This window comes from Purpureocillium takamizusanense, chromosome 1, assembly GCF_022605165.1.
Source record: "Purpureocillium takamizusanense chromosome 1, complete sequence".
NCBI classification, from domain to species: Eukaryota; Fungi; Ascomycota; class Sordariomycetes; order Hypocreales; family Ophiocordycipitaceae; genus Purpureocillium; species Purpureocillium takamizusanense.
In genome coordinates this window covers 19,041-37,644 of record NC_063068.1, presented here as the reverse complement: position 1 = coordinate 37,644, position 18,604 = coordinate 19,041, and the positions used below count along the sequence as shown (strand labels likewise).

The window sequence follows — 18,604 nt, the reverse complement described above, 5'->3', positions numbered from 1 at the left end:
GCTGCACATACTGCTGCACGTATTCGTACGTTCGTACGTAGACGCCTCCAGCTGTCTCTCGTGTCTCAAACTTGACGGCCTCCTTGTTCCCGCATCTCTGGTCAACGCAACAAGTGCTTCGTCCCTTCCTCAATCCACGGGCTCGTCCTCAACAACCACGTACTTAGTATCAGGATCAGGTCTCCTGCTTAGCACAAATGTCTGTATATGGTGCCCGGGGGTCACGGGCAGCCCGAGGCGAATCTCGTTGACGAGCTCGACGACACGCTCCGCACAGCCGTACGACCCTTGATATCCCCATCCCGCGTGTCCGTAATTGTGCACCACCCACGGCGCCGTCGCCTCGTCCCGGCCGTCGCCAAGACGCAGCCTCTCCCGCTCGATGCGAACGCCGCCCTTGCGGTACGGCCGGAGCCCGACATTGTGTCGCACGATGCTGAGCGCCTCGATGCCTCGGCCCTCGCCGCCCACCAAGTCCGGGCACGCCTCCACCGCGCGCCGCATGATGCGCACGGCAATGTTGGGGTCCGGCGCCGATTCCCAGTTGCCCATGTCGTACGTGCCGCCAAGTATGGTGCCCCCGCCGCCGGCCCGCTGCATCAGGTATAGAATCTCCGTGTCGCCGTCGTCGGTGCCCGAAGTCGACACCATGGGCGTGCACTCGTTACGCACCAGCACCGTCTGGCCGCGCACAGGCATCATGGCCTCGTCCTGCACGCCCCCGAGCCGCAGCGAGCCGAGTCCCGTCGCGTTGACAATCACGTCCGCTGGCCGGCCCGCATGACTGAGGTACTGGGCCTCCGCCAAGTCACGCAGCACCATCCGCCGTACCACCACGCCGTGCGCGAGACATTGTCCGAGAAGCCACTGCAGGTACGTCGCCGTGTTGATGCACACGCTGGTAAACTCACATCCCGAGTCGTGTCCCGGGATGACCTCGTTGGCGCGCAGCTCGCGATACTCCGGCATCACGTCCTTGTACCAGGGGTCATCGTCGAACATGGGGTCCGCAACGCGCTTGCTGCCTTGCATGTCCTGTTCACGCCTGTAGATGCGGTACTCTATGGTTTTCAGGCGTCAGAGAGATCATGGATGCCATACGCAGAGGCGCGACGCGGCGAGGCGTAACTTACTCTGGAAGTGTATCCCCGTTTCTGGGGCCACCTCGGCCAGGCGCTTCAGCTCCGGCCAGGTCCGTCGCTCCCATCGGCTGTCGTCCAGGCTTGCCATTCTGGAACATTTACTCGTGCATTAGCAAAAAACGCACCCATATTCAAGCCCACCACCGTGACCAGGCAGCAGACATACGGCGAGACGTTGGCGCCAGCCCACGGCGACGCATACTCAATATCGTAATCGCCCGGCATGTGTTTCGCAACCACCGTGACGCTGGCCCGCCTGCCCATAGCGAGCAGCAGCGCCGAGGTGAGGCCACTGACGCCCGCGCTGGACAAAGCGTTAGCATGTGTCAACTCACAAAGGGGCAGTGGGGAGGCGTACCCGACCACGACAATAGTGTTAACCATGTTGCCGATAAGCTAACCTTGGAGTTTATCGTCCTACTGAGTTCGAGATCAAAACTGCGGATGGATGTGAAGCAAGCAACATGTCGAGGTTTGGACTGCGATGAGAGCGACGGCCGGGCGTCATATAACAGTCGGCAGACGTCGGCTGGAGGAGCGACGGGATCTCTACGTTTGCGCCTTCCCAATCCCCGCTTCAGCAATCCTTTGGTGGGTCGCGACGGCTTTGGCAATCCAGGCCACCAACTCGTCCCTACCCCGACGCCTCTGTCGCGCCTGGTCTGCCTGTTCAATCGGTTCAGCTATGCCGCCAGACAACCATTTTCGGAATTTGGAGGTACTTACGTACTACTCCGCAGCATGTCGCGGTCTTTGGTTGCCAAGTGTAGGGTAAGTTGCGCCTTTGGTCACTTACACATGGCGCGGCCGTGAACACCCCCCTCCGACGACGTCCTTGGTGATCGTGAAACTGCTCGTTCGCTACACGCATATGGATGGATGACCGTGTAGATATGCTCATACTCCTGTAAAGATGAACGCTCATCAAGCTAGGATTTTGCAAATTTTGAGCTCCGCCGCCGAGCAGAAGGACTTCCTGCTGCACGCACAACGACGTATCGAGGGGGATTACACTGCAGTGTTTGCGGACGGCTCCTCCCCTCTCTGCGCGACAGCTCTGAGAACCGGGCTCCAGAAGGAACAATGCGATGATTTGCATGATTCTCTACAAATGCACAAAAGGCCACAGTTTGGGCAGTTGTCGTCCGTCTCACCTCGCCTTTCCCATGTCGGAGCAGGATGACTGAGCGCCCGTGACCCTTGCGACGACCCTCCCCAGCTAGCTCCCTGAAGGCAGGCATGCTCACCTCTTGCGGAGGCAGCCTTTTAGAAGGGGAAAGGGGTAGTTAGGAGCTGGCCTTGAGGACAAAGAACTTGCGCCTGGCTCGGCAAACATTCTCCGAGGCGCTGGGCCGTCTTTCAGATCGCTCCTTGTCGTCCTCCCCCCCATCCCTCCCCCTCCGTTGAAGTTGACGTGGCTGCACCTTCACTCTAGCCCCGTTCGTCTCACGTGCGGCATGCAAAGTAGATGACAACACGGTCGGTCACTACATTGTAGGCGTCGGCATTCTGAATAATGACGGAGTAGACCCAGATACCGACTATCGACGCAGCCCTGCAATTCGATGAGCGAGGTTGATCCCTACGTCGGCCATGTCACTCGCGGTAGTACTTATATTGCCAGCTGCATGGGCAGTCTAGTACCAGCACCGCTGCAGAGTTGAGCGCGACCCGCGTCCAACACATGTCGAATGACAGCGCTGAAAGGAAAGGGAAGCCAATGGCAGAGAAGTCCCAGCTCGTTTGCTCGGTCCCTGACGATAGGCCTCGGTAGCTGCCGTAGGACTCTGACGCATCAAAAGGCGTAGGCAACCTCAAGTCTTGTTGGGTTTATACGTACGAGCTCGTCGTTCGTATCCATTGCCGTCTATGAAGTAGGAGATTTAAGTATCGTGGTAAACGAACGGTATGGCTCTGTTAGGCCCTTGTCACTTGCCGGATTCGCCAGTGATCGGGAGGGACAGATGCACAGCCAATTGTCAAGGTGCCCGACGTTCGTTTGTGTCTGTGCTCCACTGCACTGTACTGCACTGCAACTGCACTGCAGGCATGCACGGCGGCGCAACCCTGTCCAAGAACAGAGTCGTTGACCTGGCAGTCCATCATGTCCCTCTCCGCATCGAGCAGAAGCTGAAGGCTAGTAGGGAACGAAAAGAGACACCTCAGGGCGCAAAGCAGCGGATGTCTGCCTGTTCAGTCATTCAATCTCCATCCCCGAGCACGCGCTCCTGTGATGCTAGTGGAAGGGTCGCACCCAACAGGCACGGTGGGCGGGATCCTGCAGGGGGATCGCAACAGCGTCGACGACGCATCTCAGACCTGTCCATCCATCTGTCTGTAGCCCGCCAGACACGGGCTGTTGCTGGTGCATAGCCACCAGGGTCAGCTCATCAGAGGGTGGCATGACACGGAAAGGCGCCATATAATAGTCGATGGGAGATGTCACGAAAGCGGAAGCGCATGACGGCGATCTCTATGCTCCCCGCGTGCGCCGGTGGATGGATACTTGAACCGGTTTCTCGAGGACATTGCCTCGATGCATGACGTTGGTCAGCCTGCTAATTCGAAGAACGAGTTGGGGGGGATGGGCCGGAGTGAGCAGGGCGGCTGGGGTTGGCGGCGAGGGAGCCAAGGCCCATGACGACAGGGACTGGAGCTTGCCAGGGATCGGCCATGCAGCATCCCCATTGGCGTTGGCATCCAGAGCTTGTCCTGCCCCGTGGCTCTCGGCGCGCTTGATCTGCCATCGGCGGTGCCGGCGGGCTGCCATGACATGGCTGCCTGTCCGCAGTATGTCCCGTGGTTCGGCCCCAGTCCTCGTCAGCGCCATCTATCAGTTCTTCTTTTGCCCTTTCACACTGTACGACTACTCCTGCGAATTCGAACAACTATAAGTACTTCGTACACATTACAGCAGTCCTCTGTGCAACGCGGCCGATTTCCATGAGGGGAGGGAGGGGGAATCCAAGGGAGCGCGAGGCGGGCGAATACGAAGGAGCCACAGCGGGTCTCAGGCACGCGGTTCCTGGTTGATACGAAAAGGGCCTCGTTGCTGGTCGCACGCTTCTCTTTCTTGGCCTGCAGCCGTCCCGCAGATGGGCAAAACGAAAACGGCTCCTTTCGGGCAGGAAGACGTGTGGCCGGTTGTGCCTTCTCGTAAAAGCAGCGCGACGGCGGCCCAAACGACTGGAGCACAGGACTCGTACGTACGTGTGGCGAACGCGCACACAACTGGTCCAGGTCTGGTTCCTGATCCAGTGCGGTCAGCCAGTCATCATTGTACGTACTGTATCGTGTCGGACAGGACAGGATCGAGACAGTGTCGGCTTGATCTGAATCAGGCACCGGCAAACCGCCCTCCATGTCTTGCGCCAACTACGATTCGACGACCCTCGGGTTTGTTGCTAGTAGTAGTACGTAGTCTCAACGCCGGGCCGGGTAAAAAGAAACAAGAGTTTCATGCTGCACTTTGTTGCAGCACTGGTGATTTTTCTGCACCAACGGGAAGCAGCAGCCCAGAGCTCGACCGACACACCGATTGCTTTTGGCCCAAAAAAAGCCCCCCTTTGGAGGAGAAGAGAAGATGAGGCACGGGATCACAGCGAGCAGCAGAGAGGCGCACACTAAGGCATGTGGCTGCGAAGTGGCAACGCGCAGCGAGTCAAATCGTCCAGGCGGCTCGCCAACCCCTCTTCCTCTCGCGTGGTCCCGTGGACGGACGGCAACGAGGGAGGACACGAGGCGGACGAAAGTCGCTGACGAACTGTGTGGACGTTGATGAGGGAGGGGCGGGACGCTGGGCCTGAAGACGGGAGCTGCTGGCGCAGGTCAGTCTTGAGAGATGGGGAGGGAGACCGAGACGCCCCATGGCCCCTCGCGCGCGTCGCAAGGTTGAGCGGCCTGGCTGGTCCCAACGGGTGGACGCTTCGGAACGAAAGTGTGAGTACTCGTGTTACTGATGAGCACATCCACCCATCGCCTTGTGCTTATTCTTGGTCGAACAAGACGGGACGGAACCGGGAGGGGCGGTCGAATCTGGAACGATCGGTGTGTCCCCCGGTGCGTGCGATTCGGTGCGGTGCGGTGCGTTGCGGTGCTGTGTTGTGCCTGCGTCCAAACTGTGCTGTACCGTACATGCCGGACCTTATGCATACTGGGTGCTTCGCAGCGGTTGGTGGCTGAGGTGGACGGATTTGGTGGTATTGTTGCGCAATCGAGCAACAAAGCCAACGGCACACAAGCTGGGATGGGACGGACATACATGGTGGTCTGAGGGCGTGGCAATGACAATTGCTGGCTGGCCGGAACGCGGGGCCGGCATGGAGTGTTGGAACTTGCATCATGGAAACATCCATCGAGAGGGCAGGAGCAAAGAGGGACCAGTAGCGCCTGCACTTTCCAGCCAGCCCGCTCCTCCAGCCTGTGCTGGCTGACTGCACTGCACAATGCAGCACGGTACAGTAAGTACAAAATGATACCGTGCAGCTTTTATTTAGGCGACTTTGTCCCAATGGGGCCTTCCGACTCTTCGCGTTTTGTAGGCCGGTTGGTGATGCGTAGCATGTACAGTATCTACCTACCCTTTATAGCAGAAAGAGTGTCTGCCTGACCCAGGTAAGGCGCTGTTGCGTATGCATGGAAAGAGAATGCCGCCGCCCGGTACCCTCGGGCACCGCCAACAAGCTGTCTGGTGCTAGGTGTGCTGCCAGGGCAGGCAGCCTGTGCGAGGGACCGCACCCCCTACCTGGTAGCAGTTACTTTCTTAGTAGGTAAGCTCCAATATGCCTTGATGGTGGTACTGTGCGAAATGCACGTGGGCTTGTCTTCCAGCCACGGTCGCCCGCCATCGAGTTTCGGGGAGGCAGTCGAGGCAGCGCAGTCAGCCAGCGCCGTGATGGGTGTGGTGGAGATTGTTTCTGGGACCTAGGGGCTTCTCCCGCGGTCAAACAGGCTCTTCTGGCCGAGCGGCGGCTCCAAGGCTTTCAGCACTGACGTTTGATCGCTCGGCCGCAGCGGGTTGAGCCAAAAATTGCTCCGGGGCAAGCCATACGCCCGGATCGGGTCGACGCCTCCCAACCCGGCGGCCGCTTGGACTGAATTGCACGGCGTGCATGGCGGGAGCCCGGCAGGCGGCTGGCGGAGCCTGCTGGTGCCATTCCATTCCACGCCATGGATCCCACCCGACGCCATCCACACACTCTGCCCGCCTGTTGGCGGGGCGGGTGCCAGCCCACTGACTGATGGGTCGCGACCCAGCAGCCGTCTCCATCGTCGCCGCCTGTGCTGCGTGCTGCCCGTGTTGTGCTGAGCAGCCTGTGCTGCGCCTTCTGTGAGGCGCGTGCTGCAACCTACGCCTCAATGCCCCCCGAAGATGCCCTCGCACTCAGGGGCGGACGACAAGCTTGTCCTGGGGCGCTCCTGGTCGAGTGTCTGCGGCACAGCCCTGGAAGGTCTCTCACCACCCAAGGCGCCGCTCCTCGCCAGCCAGTCCCGCCACCAACCCGGGCAACCTTGGATGCGTCCGTGGCGGCGGGTTCCCGAGCGTGGCCCCCCCGATCGGTGGGAAGAGCCAGCAGGACAGGACGCTAATAAGAACCAAGCGCACGCTCCATCCCGGACGCTTCAGCGTTCCAAGCAATGGAAGCCAAGCCCGCCGTCTTTTGCCGGGCAGGCCAGGCCAGACCAGGCCAGGATGCCAGGGTGGGCGGCAGCGGCAGTGGGCGGGCCCGATCCAGGAGTGGACGGGGATGGGAGTGAGTGTGTTGAAGTGGAATTGTGGATGGTGTCAGTGCTTTGTCCGCCAATCCAGTGCATGACGGGCCCCAGCCATTTCGTCCAAGAAACAAGCACAGAGCGGGCGTCCAGACGTGACTGCTCCTGGACCGTGAATGGTTGGAGGTTAAAGGAGGCGGCGACGGAAGGAGGGAAGGGCACAAGGGTGGATGGATCCATTACCTGGGGAGGCGCCGCAACGCAGCTCAGTCCTGCCTGCTCCCCCCGCCGCTGCTGTTGCATTTCGTACTGTGCCAAGTCGAGGTACATACCTACTTTACCTTTTTCTCCAGCGCCCCACGGGACGTGTATCCGCCCAGTCCCAGCAAGCATCCCCAGCGACTCCTCCCCCCCTTCTGGTCTGGCAGGGCCCACGACAGCCACCTCGCTCACACAGACACAGGCGGGACAGAGACGCCCACACACAGACAGACAGACAGACGCCGTCGACGGCCCTCCCATCCTGCCATCCTGGCCGCTCCCCCAGGCGGAATGGCCGCCATTTTTAATCGCATTCCCTCCCGCCACCCTCGGCTCCAATTACGTTGGGTCCAACTTCTCTGTTCGATTCTGCTCCTCTGCCTGCTCGTATCGCCCCCTCGCTCGCCTGCACGCACGCACGCACGCACATCTTATCCAGGGCCATCTGCTGCCACCGCCTCGACCCTTCTCAACACTCCACACGCTGGGGCATCTTAACCGATAGACGGGCTGCTTCCATACGTATTCGACTCGACGACTCGCATTTACATCCTGCCCTCGCCAAGGAAGCCCTCGGGAGGAACGAAGCAAAGGTCAAACTCACCCTACTCCCCGCAGCGCCGGCACACCGCAAGAGCCGATTGATTGCTGCATACCACAGCGGCGCGCCTCGCTCCTTTGGCACCCAACGCGTATCGTCCACACGCGCTGCACGGCCCTTCTCTTGTCGCTCGCCTGTGTCTTCAGCGGACCCTTCCCCGTCGTCGCCGAGACCGATATAGCACCAGCGTATTTTTCGCCGTGCCACGAACACCCGCACGGGCGGTCACCGTCGCCGCGCCCAACGATTTGTCTGGCGAATGCATGACCTCGAGACCCGACATTTAATTACACGACCACGATGCAACCATACGAGCCGCCTAGTCCTGTCATAACATCCGACTCGCGTACAACGACGACTTGCAACTGATCCCACGCGAAACGACACAACCCGACGCCACCATGGCCCTGTGGCCCTTTCGCCGCAAGAGCTCTCGCAAGCGGTCCAGAAGCGGCGCGGCCCTCTCGGATGGCGAGGGTCCGCAGCTTCACGGTCATGACGAGGGCGTTGCCGCCGCGAGGGCCGCGTCCAAGAAGAAGCAGCGAACCGAGCCCGTCAAGCTCCGCCGCCGCCCGCGGACGTACAGCTTCTCGCCCGGTCGTAACGACTCGATTCGAGTAGACAGACCCCATGCCGCTCGCCAGCCAGCTGGTCGCGCCGGCGGCGCCGCTGATACCGGTCAGCAGGAGCTCGGCTGGACGCGCACACCGACCCTTCACCACAGAATCAATCCGCCTCCCTCGAGAAGACGCAGCAGCAAGAGGAGGCGAGAGGACCACGAGAGAGAGGCCGAGATCAAGGCTATGAGCGCTCACATGCCTACCCGGCTCGGCGTTGACGCCTCGACCACTGGAGGAGCCTTGACCAAGCAGAGCAGTAAGAGGGCCAAGACGAACGCCACCACGGGCCAATGGGACAAACCCACGTCAAACATCTCGCTGCCGCTCCCAGACTCGATTCGCTCCAGCCGATCGTCCGACTCCGACTTTGTCGCCTACAAAATTTCCGCTCTGGATTCCCTGGCGCCGCGGCCGACGCTTCGTTACGCCCAAGGGTCCCGATGGACGCCCTCGCGAGCCTCCGACCCAGCCGCGTCTGGGACTCAGAAGAAGCGGATTGCTGAGTGGGATGCCATTCCGGAGGGAGGTCTGGATTCTCGCAAGCGTATCGATGACCTTGCCGACGGGCTCGACGCCAGCGACCTGCGAGAACTCATGGAGCGCGACAACCGCAGACGTGAGAGAAAGCGCCAACTCGAGCAGGAGCGCGTCGAGCGCAGGCTGGCGCGCAGGGCCGAGAAGCAACGGCGAGACGAGGCAGAGGCCCGAAAGTCGGGGACGCCGCCGCCCGAGAATCTCGAACGTGGTGTCCTGGGCCGTGAGCTGGTTGGGTTGGGCATCGACCCACCTTCGGCTGTGGTAACCTCCTCCAAGAGACGAGCATCACCCACGGGGGAGCCCTTGTCTGAATTGGAACAGACATCGTCTAAGGAGCCGTTAGAATCGTTTCACCGCTCCGAGACTCTACCAAAAGAGGAGTCAACAGAAACCGACCATCAAGCTGCCGCCGCTAGTACCGCGGCGCACACCAAGTTACCCGCTGCCCGTGAGGCCCAAGCGTCAACAGCATCGCAGGGCTCCCTCCTCGGTGGGCTCCTACGCGCCAAAAAGTCGCTGTCCAAGTCGACCCTCGGCTCGGACAAGGACCGCATGGTAGTCGACGATGAGCCGCGCAAGGACTCAGTGGGCAGCAACAAGCATGCTCGCCTGTCCATTACCTCGTTTCTGAGATGGGGAGGACGAAGCAGACGCAACTCCGGCCCGTCCTCGTTCTCCAACACGTCTCGCGAGGAGATGCAAGCTGCCGCTCAAGCGCAGGCGGAGGCGCTCGCGAAGCTACAAGGCGAAGATGTCTCGCACCCGAATTACCTTGCCAGCAAAGTCGGTGCCGCACCTAAACGAACGCGGTCGCGGTTCCGCGAAGACCTCCCCGATTTTCCGCTATCCCCCCCCGACTCGCGTGTGCAGTCGCCCGAGTCGGAGCCGCCGCCTTTGCCCATGGTTGCCGAGGTGAAGACGCCCGAGACAGAATCCCGGCCGACCGTGTCGAGTCGCCTTGGTACGCCCTCGTCTGCGCCCCGACTTATTGAGGGTGCCCAAGCCGCGTCCAGGTCAGACGATAAGGTATATGGTGCCCAGTCGGTAGAGGATCCATACCAGTCCATCTCACTCGCATCCATTGACTCCGAGGGATCCTGGTTGTCTGGACGGATCGGCAGCAAGCGGTCTGCCACTTTGCGGGACAGCATTGCCAAGGCCAACCATCGGGACCATGCCATGACAGAGTCTCCCTCCAGCGGCACGCCGGATGAAGCGGCCATTACCGACGACGACTACCTATCGCGGTTAGCCCCGCGCCGACATTCTGGCGTCGCGATGGCTGGGCGGCCGTCTGGAGAGGGCCGACCCAGCAGTGACGAGGACGAGCCGATGCGCGAGGGCGACGTCAAATGGGGCGCTGTAGGGGCCAGACCCCATCTCGTCCAGTACCACCTGCACAATCGCGACACGATGCGAAGCCACGAAGTCTTAATGAACATGGAGTCTGGTGACGATGACAGCGAGGTCTCGCCCGTGTCGCCAGTCAGCCCAGTGAGCCTGGAAAAGGCCGATGTCCAACGTGCCAGGAGCGTGAATGTTGGTCAAGGTCACAGCAGGAACTTTAGCGCCGGGAGCGCCAGGCTTTTGGATATCTATCCGAGAGAATCTCTCGAAAAGCACTAGGTGTGAGGAGAGGGCAGGCGACCCATTGGAGTGTTCTAACAAGAGCAGAGTCAGATGCAGAGCAGCTTCCCACGCGTCGACAGCCAAAATATTGTTTGGCGGCATCGCGATACCATACTCCACAGACCCGGGCGAAGAATGCAGCTTCCTATTTCCTTTGTGTTCGTCCAGCGCATTCGACACTGACCGAAGTCACTCTTTTACTATTTCCTTGGATAAAGCAAAAAATCCAAAAAGAAAAAAAACTTGGAAAACAAAGAAAGTCACATCAAAAAAGGATAAAAACTTGGAAAATCACAACAGGAAGCTGCTGCAACTGACTCTGCTCTTTGTACGACACACTTCATGGAGCCTGCCTTTCTCAACTGGTCGCAGCTCCATGTTATTGGACATTTCTGATTTTGCCTCGCTATATTATTCGTACATACACCGCATATGATACCCGTGCGTCGGAAAGAGATGGTCCCTTGAGCTTTTTTGTTTTGGAGGATGGACATGGTTTCCATCTAGCATCCAATGCGTGGGATCCTGGCCCGCGGGATGGGTCGGTCGAGCATGACGAGCGTGTCTAGTTGGATTATTAGCAAGGCGCGCTCCAAGGACTCGGGATGCGGATAGAAAATGAATGATTTGAGTTGTCTCCCAATCTGGTGTGCGTGCATGACTGTGACTGCAGGGGCTGCGGGCCTCAGGGATCAAGGGCATTGGGTTCAACTCCTCCGGATGCAGACGACCCCAGCGCATGCAATTAATCTAGCCAAGAGATGATTGAATGCCTCGGTCAAGAGCCGCAGCCTGTCAGCTGTGACTGTGACTGTCGGTGTCGATGCATCATCTTGCCTCGTCGCGGGGGTGGGAGATGTCGCGCCGGGATGGGCCAGCGCGCCGGGATGCCAGTGGAACTGCTTAGCTCATCCGCGTCTGAACCTGTTCGTGACGCTAACAATTGTGAGGACGTTGTTCATTGAGCACCTCACAACCTTGCCAACGCACGTGGCCGACTCCATCTCTCTTCTTGCATCATTCCAAATAGACGCGAGTATAAACATGTTTTCAGCCCGTCTCGTCCGGTCCCTCGCGCCGCAGGCCAGGCTAAGCGGCGTCACGGCCCAAGCCGCATTCAGGGCCTTTCACTCGACGCCCGCGCGGAGGATCGTCCACGAGGTCAAGAGGTGAGTGACGCCGACCCGTCCGATACTACCACCCCCAGCTGTGGTAACATTCCGCTGATTCTGTGGTGCGTCTCTCACAGCGCGGAGGAGTTCCAAAAGGTCGTGTCGGACAACGAGAACGTCATCGTTGATTGCTTCGCGACGTGGTGCGGGCCATGCAAGGCCATTGCGCCCATCCTGGCCAAGTACGCATAAAAGCCCTGTACTGCTTCGTCTCTATTGTTCATCCGTATCATCTGTTGCCGTCGGTCGGTCCTTGCCTTTAGCAGGTGGCGATTGATCGGCGGAGGCCTTTGCGGTTTCGTTGCGATAAAGAGGCTGGGTGGCTGACGACATGACAGGCATTCCGAGGAGGCCGAGTTCAAGGACAAGGTGCACTTTGTCAAGTTTGACGTCGACGAGGTACAAGCGGTGACGCAGGCGCTGGGCGTGCGGGCGATGCCGACCTTTTTCTTCTTCAAGGGCGGAAAGAAGGTTGGTGAGGTGGTTGGCGCGAATCCGCCCGCCCTGGTCGAGGGGTTGCGGAACCTCCTTCAGTAAAGGCACGGCGGATGGGGAGAAGTGTACGACTACGAATTGGAGACATGCGCTGTGCGTTTGTATAAGAAAGCGTTTACGATATAAGAAGTGGACATGATGTGTGCAGAGCGCGTTGCGAGTGGTGAGAGGATGGACCGCATCGTTGTGACGACCATATCAGATGAAGAGACTGTTCATTTGAATCTAGATAGGTATACTCATTTATCGTGCACCATCACTTCTTAGGAATGCGATCCGTCTGAGCAATGACGTGAGGGCTCGTGCTTGGTGAACGTGGTTGTGAAGGCGAGTTGAGTCACGTGCCGTCGTGGGGCCCAGTGTTCCTCCAGCAACGCGTCAAGTGTTTATCGCGCCGCCTTCCAAGAGCCAAGCGCGACACATCACCGACATACAACGCGACAACCAACCCATTAATCGCGCCGCTTGCAAACTTTCAAGATGGCATACAACCCGCGGATGAGCATCATCCCCTCGAACCAGCAGCAGAGCCGGTCTCGCAAGAAGGAAGAGGAAGCCGACGCGTTCATGCGCCTGCCCGACCGCGAGATCGTGGGCTGCATCACCGATATAGGCATCAACTTTACCGTTGCCGACCTGCAGAAACCGAACCCGTCGCACGTGCAACAAATCTTCGAGTGGTTCGCCGAGCTGTTGCTCAATGCGACGCGCGAGACGGTCGAACCGGCGATGCGCGCCGCGGCGGAAGACGTGTGCGGCGAGTTCGCCGACGTGATCCCACCCGACACTCGCAATCTCATGGGCTTCTACGTGTCGCTGCGGAGGCTTCTGTTCGAGTGCGGCATCACCGACTTTACGTTCAACGACCTGTACAAGCCGACGTACGAGCGGCTCGTCAAGATCTTCAGCTACCTCATCAACTTTGTGCGCTTCCGCGAGTCGCAGACGAGCGTCATCGACGAGCACTTCAACAAGACCGAGTCGGCCAAGTCGCGCATCGAGACGCTCTACGCCGAGAACCAGGACAACGAGGCGCGCCTCGAGGACATGCGACACAACCGCAAGGCCATGGAGGCGCAGGTGCGGGAGAAGACGATGCGCAACGAGGAGCTCAAGAGCCGGCTGCTCGAGCTCCGCGAGAACCAGAAGAAGGTGGCGATGCGCCTCGAGGACGCCAAGCAGAAGAAGGGCGAGCTGACGAGCGCGCTCGAGCAACGGACGCAAGACAAGATGACGCTCAAGCAGGAGAGCGCCAAGCTGCGGCCGTACATGCTGCAGAGCCCGTCGGCGCTGCAGGACAACCTCGCGGAGCTGCGCGAGATCCTCAACAACGACAAGGCGCACATCGACGCGCTGGACCGCCGGGCCCGCGCGCTGCAGACGTCGGCCGACTCCTTCACCGTGGTGTCGGCGGACGTGGCGTCGTGCATCAAGATCCTGGACGAGATCGCGGCGGAGCTGGGCAAGGAGGAGGAGGAGATGGCGCGCAACGCCAAGCAGCGCGACGCGCTCTCCGAGAGGGGCAACAACGCGCGCGAGGTGGAGCGCGCCGAGCAGATGCTGCGGCGGCAGCTGGCCAAGTGGACGGAGCGGACGGAGAAGCTCCGCGAGCAGAGCGGGCAAAAGGCGCACGAGGCCAAGGAGAAGATGCACGAGCTGCGGGCCGTCCATAAACGCCTGACGGAGGAGCACACGGAGAAGACCAAGGAGATGGAGATTCGGAGGGTGCGCATCGAGCAGACGGAGAAGAAGGTAAGCCCATCTCTCATTTCCCTCTCAGCGTCTGCTTCTCCCGGGACTTTCCTGGCTGACTACCGCTACGTTACTAGATGCTCGACCTCAAGGAGAACATCGAGAACGAGGTCCACACCGCGTACGATGAGTACCTCAAGATGGAGGCCCACATCAAGCTGTACATAACGGAGATGGAGCAGACGATTGGGCAGTAAGCGCGTGTGCCGATGGCGTGCGGCGGCGGCGTTCTGGATGGTGGCTTGTATGCGTGCATGAAAGAAAGGGGGCGAGATGATACCATAGTCTGGCGTTGGGGTTGGGATACTTTGCGTGGGCTTTGGGAATTGCGTACGGACTCGGTGTGCGTTTTGCATAGACACTGGGAACACCATGATGAACAAACCGGTACTGCTTTCTCGTATCTTGAGTTTCTCTACAGCTTTTTCACCCACCAGCCGGCGGCGGCACGTCAAACCACCGCGCGAGGACCCTCCTGATGGGCACCGTCTTGCCACGCCACGAACCGTCGCGCCGGCGCTCCGCACCGCTCAAGATGGGCACCGGCTCTGCCAAGGCGGCCAGCAGCTCGGGGCTGCTGCAGCTGCTGGCCCCTCCATCGTGATGATGCTGGCCCCCAAAGTCAGCGCCTTTGTCGCGTTCCATGCGCCTTGGCTCCACGAGCACGGGCACCAGCCCACCACAGCGAGCGGCGCACTCGACGAGCTCCGCGAGCGAGGCGTTGAGCCCTCGGGCGGACCATTCGGTGCCGTCGCGATGCAGCTCCAAGAGGCCGTAGACGAGGAGCAGAGGTCGGTGTTGTTGTTGGCGGTGGTGCTGCCTTGTTGTCGGCCTCCTGTTGCGGGGACAGGCGTCGTCGCCGTCGCCGCCTTTGCCATCCCCTGCTGGCGGGGCCATGATGTCGGACTGTGGCGGCGGGTGTCCCGCCGGTGGAGGAGGAGGGGTAGAAGATGACGAGATGGTGCCAGAGAAGGAGGAAGCGGCAAGGTGGGCGCGCAGGTGGACGACGCTCGGGACGAAGAGCATGCGGATGTGGCGCGAGATGGAGACCTGCAGGAGGGTCGCGGAGAGGAGTTGTTGGGCTGGTATCGCGGGCCGCTGCTGGCTCTCGGCGGTACCGGACCCCCCTTGAGCATCGACTGCCGTGCTCGCGCTCGCGCCCGCGCCCCCTTCTCCATTCTCATCTGCTGTGTCGTCGCCACGCGGTGCTACGTGTGGCCGTTGCTCTTCTTGTTCCTGCTCCAGCTGCTGCTGTTGCTGCTGGCGAACGTCCTGCACGAGCGCCTCGACAAACTGCTCCTTGGGCCAGCAAACGATGAGTGTGGTTGGGTGCCTCAGGTGTGCGAGCGTGTGCGTGAGGAGCTCGGACGGCGTCGCGGGAGGGAGCAGGAAGGGGGAGGGGGGAAGGGGCGACGATGCGCCGCCGCCGCCGCCGCCGCCGCGAGTCATGGCGACGGTTCGATGACGAGCCGAGGGTGGGCGTGAGCGGACGTGGTTGGCATCGTTGTTTGCGGACTTGTGATGGTTGTCTGTGTTGTTGTGATGTGTGAGGGTGATGATGATGGTGGAGGTTTGAGTGTGATAGATAGCTATGGATGGGTGATGGATGATGATTGATGGTGGGCGGTGGGGGCGGGGCGTTGTCGATCCGATTACTGAGTACTGACCGAATTAGGCAATCCCAACCAACGACACAGACTTACACGCACTCAGAGTCAGAACGCACAACACATGAAATGGGTTTTAGGCAATAGTAACAAAGAATATGGATTACTTGACCGAATGGCACCGAGTTGTCGCCTCGTTTCGACCTGGCGTACGAGAAGACTTCCCGCCGCTGGGGAAACCCGACCAGCGCGAGGATGCATTCGATCAAGGCCTGGCTGGTTCAAGCTGACGCACCTTTGACATGATCACCCCTCATGTGTTCGCAACACCGGACTTTGGGCTTATTGTTGACAACTCGAGAGCCTCGGAGACCCCTCCCCCGAGGTGCCGCAAACCGGTTGATCTCACCAACCGCCGTACACGCAGTCAAAGTTGGTAGTTGCGGGCACCTCAACACTCGCCGTGTATACGTGCCCGACGGGAACGTCTCGATAGCGGACCATGTATCCCTGCTTTGTCAGGACCGGCTCCGGCACGGGCTTCGCGACGGAGCCCATCCACCTGCTCACGTCGATCTTGGTGAGCTTGTACGCGTAGATGGTCTTCCCCGGCATGGCCACCATGTGGTCGGGCTTGGCCATGATCCGCAGCGGGTCAACCTCCATGCGCCGGGGTGTCGTGGAGTCTCCGTTGGGGGACACCTGGAAGAAGTCGAGCGGCAGCTCCTTGTCCTGGTGCCGCTTCGACTTCTCGAGCACCGCCGTCAGCGCCTCCCGTGCCTCGGGCTCGATGACCAGCTTCCGCTCCATGTCCTGCGCCCGCGCCGGGGTCCGCGTCGGCATCGGTGCGGGCCGCTCGCGGTACTGCATGTCCGAGGCGATCATGAGGCCCGTGACCATGTACACGGGCTGGTAGTTCACAACGCCCAGCTCGAGGTGTGCCTTGATGACTGGGTGCGCCTTGAGCATGGAGGCCACCTCTTTGCCACTGGGGGGGTCCGTAAAGTGCACGACCTCGAGCTGGGTTAGGAGGTGCCGCGGGATCTGCCTGTTGGCCTTGAAGGTGCCCACCTTGTTGGGGTGCACGGGGAAGAGGTAGTTGACCTCGTCGAAGAGCAGCGGCTGCATCACCTGCACGTTCCGCTCGACGTACGTGTGGATCCCCACCTTGGCGGCACGGGCGAGCCTTTGGGCGTCAAGATGCGTCGTGAGGAAGGTGTCGGTCGGATGGAGAAGGACGGTGCCTAGCTGGAGGAGTCGGGGGTCAGCCTCGCGCAGGTCGCACGGGAGGATGTACGTAGAACAGTCCTGCATGGTGGTGGTGGTGAGGTTGCCCCCGGGCCTTGCGTGAGGTTCGGGGTATGTTGAGAGGGACGGGAACGGAGTTGTGTGTGATCTGGACGTGGTGACAAGTGAGGTTCTTCTTGGGTGTAAAAGGACAAGACTGATCGGGTTGAGTCGTTATAGCGAGATCGAGACCAATCTGGCGACGTTGAACTGGACCAGCTTTAAGTAGCTCTTGGCTGGCGAGGCAGGCGCCATGACGATCTTTTGTCCTCATGAACAGACGTGGACTGCGTAAAAAAGTCCGTTCGTGGCCACCCTTTGTTGACACCGACACCCCGAATCGCTTCAACGCAGAAGCATTTGTCCTTACGGGCTCAACGTATATCCTCCCGCGTACACAAGGTCTCCAAGCCGAACGAGGAACCCACAAAGACCTAGATAAAGAATCATGGGCACCAAGGCCACAAGAGCCACGATCCCTATGACGGCCACAAGGGCCACAAGAGTTACCAGGGCCACCAGGGCCACGAGTGCCGCTATGGCCACGAGAGATACGACAGACATGCCGCCCATTGAAACGAAAGTAGTCTGTTCTGCGAGCGCAAGAAAAGTGTTCCAAATTTCGGCGTCTAGGATCCAAGTAGTTTGTGTCCTGAGGTCATTATGGCAGTTGAGCTGCACCACAAGCAATCACCTAGAGCTGCCAATGCGACGAGCAGCTTGCAACTCGGTTCAAAAGTCGATGAATCGTCGCGGCTCGTCTGTATCAGAGCATCCTGGCCTTGGTTTTGGTCTGCTTTCACTCTCTCTGCATGAGTGATTGGGTCCGGGCCGTCTGTGTTTGCTGGACAGACACAACTTGCCTGACCTACCTCAACTTCGAGTCGATGTACTCGATCCGTTCACTCGTGAGAAATGAGCCGGGTTCAATGATACAAGGGCAGACAAGGAGCGCCAGCACTTTGAAGCTCTATGCCCTTTGCTGTCCTATCATGTCAGTCCTACAAGCACGGCCCTGTTCATATTGTACCATCCGCGTCTTTCCGAGCTCGGCCCCTCGCCGCCAAAGTAACCAGCGGACCACATGTCTTTATCGGAACAGGTCGCCCACGTTGTGAGGGAATGAGAGCGAGCTGAGAATTGTAAAGCCAGCCTATCGTTTATCCTTGCACAGGAGGTAGCTACTCTCAGTCGGGCGAACAGCAATGACTCAATGAATCCGCGCAAGTCAAGGAGGAGCATCTGGGCTTTTATTGAGGGGCTTGTTTCGGAAACTGAGTCGTTTGTACTGATTGCTTCGGTTCGTTCCCGTCTCATTGAACCATGTGTCGACTCAGGCTGTCGCTCAATTGAACAAGCACGAAATACGTCGGTCCTCAGTTCCATGGATCGTGTAGACATGCTCTCTTTAGTAAGCTGCCTGCAACGCCAGGAACAAAGCGACGGCACACGGAACGACAAGGAACTTGAACTCATCAGCGCTGCGACCAGCAAGGATGGTAAGGGTTAGTAGTTCACCACGAACAAGAGCAGGCAGGTTTGTAGCAGAATGGGCAAGAAAGCGTTTGAAACGCTCAGAAGACTACGTCGGAGACGGGCGGGACTGGACTGTCAAGGACATAAACGGTCATGGGACATGCTTGGAGTTATAGAAGTAAATTGAGAAAAGGGTAAATCTTTCGGGTGCGCTGGGAGGACTGGGAGGACTGGGAAAGTTGGAAGGCGGGAGGGTACGTACCCCGATAGCTTCCTGGGTTGGTGGGGGGGGGGGGGCCGCAGCTGCCATCCA

The 18,604-nt window shown here is 59.7% G+C and overlaps 7 protein-coding genes across 7 annotated transcripts; 3 read left to right on the top strand and 4 right to left on the bottom strand.

Moving 5' to 3' along the window:
- Nucleotides 1–129: 129 nt before the first annotated feature.
- DAO1_1 (D-amino acid oxidase) lies at nt 130–1,526 on the bottom strand (the record flags this gene model as incomplete). Its single annotated transcript, XM_047980781.1, has 4 exons — nt 130–1,061; nt 1,134–1,231; nt 1,309–1,446; nt 1,501–1,526. 4 exons carry the CDS (start codon nt 1,524–1,526, stop codon nt 130–132), a joined length of 1,194 nt encoding a protein of 397 aa, XP_047836738.1.
- A 1,807-nt stretch (nt 1,527–3,333) lies between these two features.
- JDV02_000013 (uncharacterized protein) lies at nt 3,334–4,066 on the bottom strand. Its single transcript, XM_047980780.1, has one exon. It carries the CDS (start codon nt 3,970–3,972, stop codon nt 3,616–3,618), a length of 357 nt encoding a protein of 118 aa, XP_047836737.1. The 5' UTR covers nt 3,973–4,066; the 3' UTR covers nt 3,334–3,615.
- Nucleotides 4,067–7,354: 3,288 nt separating this feature from the next.
- On the top strand, nt 7,355–11,145 carry JDV02_000012 (uncharacterized protein). The gene has a single exon (XM_047980779.1). It carries the CDS (start codon nt 8,118–8,120, stop codon nt 10,497–10,499), a length of 2,382 nt encoding a protein of 793 aa, XP_047836736.1. The 5' UTR covers nt 7,355–8,117; the 3' UTR covers nt 10,500–11,145.
- Nucleotides 11,146–11,298: 153 nt separating this feature from the next.
- TRX1 (thioredoxin trx1) lies at nt 11,299–12,423 on the top strand. Its single transcript, XM_047980778.1, has 3 exons — nt 11,299–11,671; nt 11,752–11,856; nt 12,013–12,423. Exons 1-3 carry the CDS (start codon nt 11,547–11,549, stop codon nt 12,209–12,211), a joined length of 429 nt encoding a protein of 142 aa, XP_047836735.1. The 5' UTR covers nt 11,299–11,546; the 3' UTR covers nt 12,212–12,423.
- Nucleotides 12,424–12,588: 165 nt separating this feature from the next.
- NUF2 (kinetochore-associated Ndc80 complex subunit nuf2) lies at nt 12,589–14,435 on the top strand. Its single transcript, XM_047980777.1, has 2 exons — nt 12,589–13,921; nt 13,999–14,435. The coding sequence occupies exons 1-2, from the start codon at nt 12,650–12,652 to the stop codon at nt 14,116–14,118; spliced, it is 1,392 nt and encodes a 463-aa protein (XP_047836734.1). The 5' UTR covers nt 12,589–12,649; the 3' UTR covers nt 14,119–14,435.
- JDV02_000009 (uncharacterized protein) lies at nt 14,307–15,596 on the bottom strand. The gene has a single exon (XM_047980776.1). It carries the CDS (start codon nt 15,368–15,370, stop codon nt 14,348–14,350), a length of 1,023 nt encoding a protein of 340 aa, XP_047836733.1. The 5' UTR covers nt 15,371–15,596; the 3' UTR covers nt 14,307–14,347.
- Nucleotides 15,597–15,933: 337 nt separating this feature from the next.
- On the bottom strand, nt 15,934–16,842 carry JDV02_000008 (uncharacterized protein; the record flags this gene model as incomplete). Its single annotated transcript, XM_047980775.1, has 1 exon — nt 15,934–16,842. One exon carries the CDS (start codon nt 16,840–16,842, stop codon nt 15,934–15,936), a length of 909 nt encoding a protein of 302 aa, XP_047836732.1.
- Nucleotides 16,843–18,604: the final 1,762 nt, after the last annotated feature.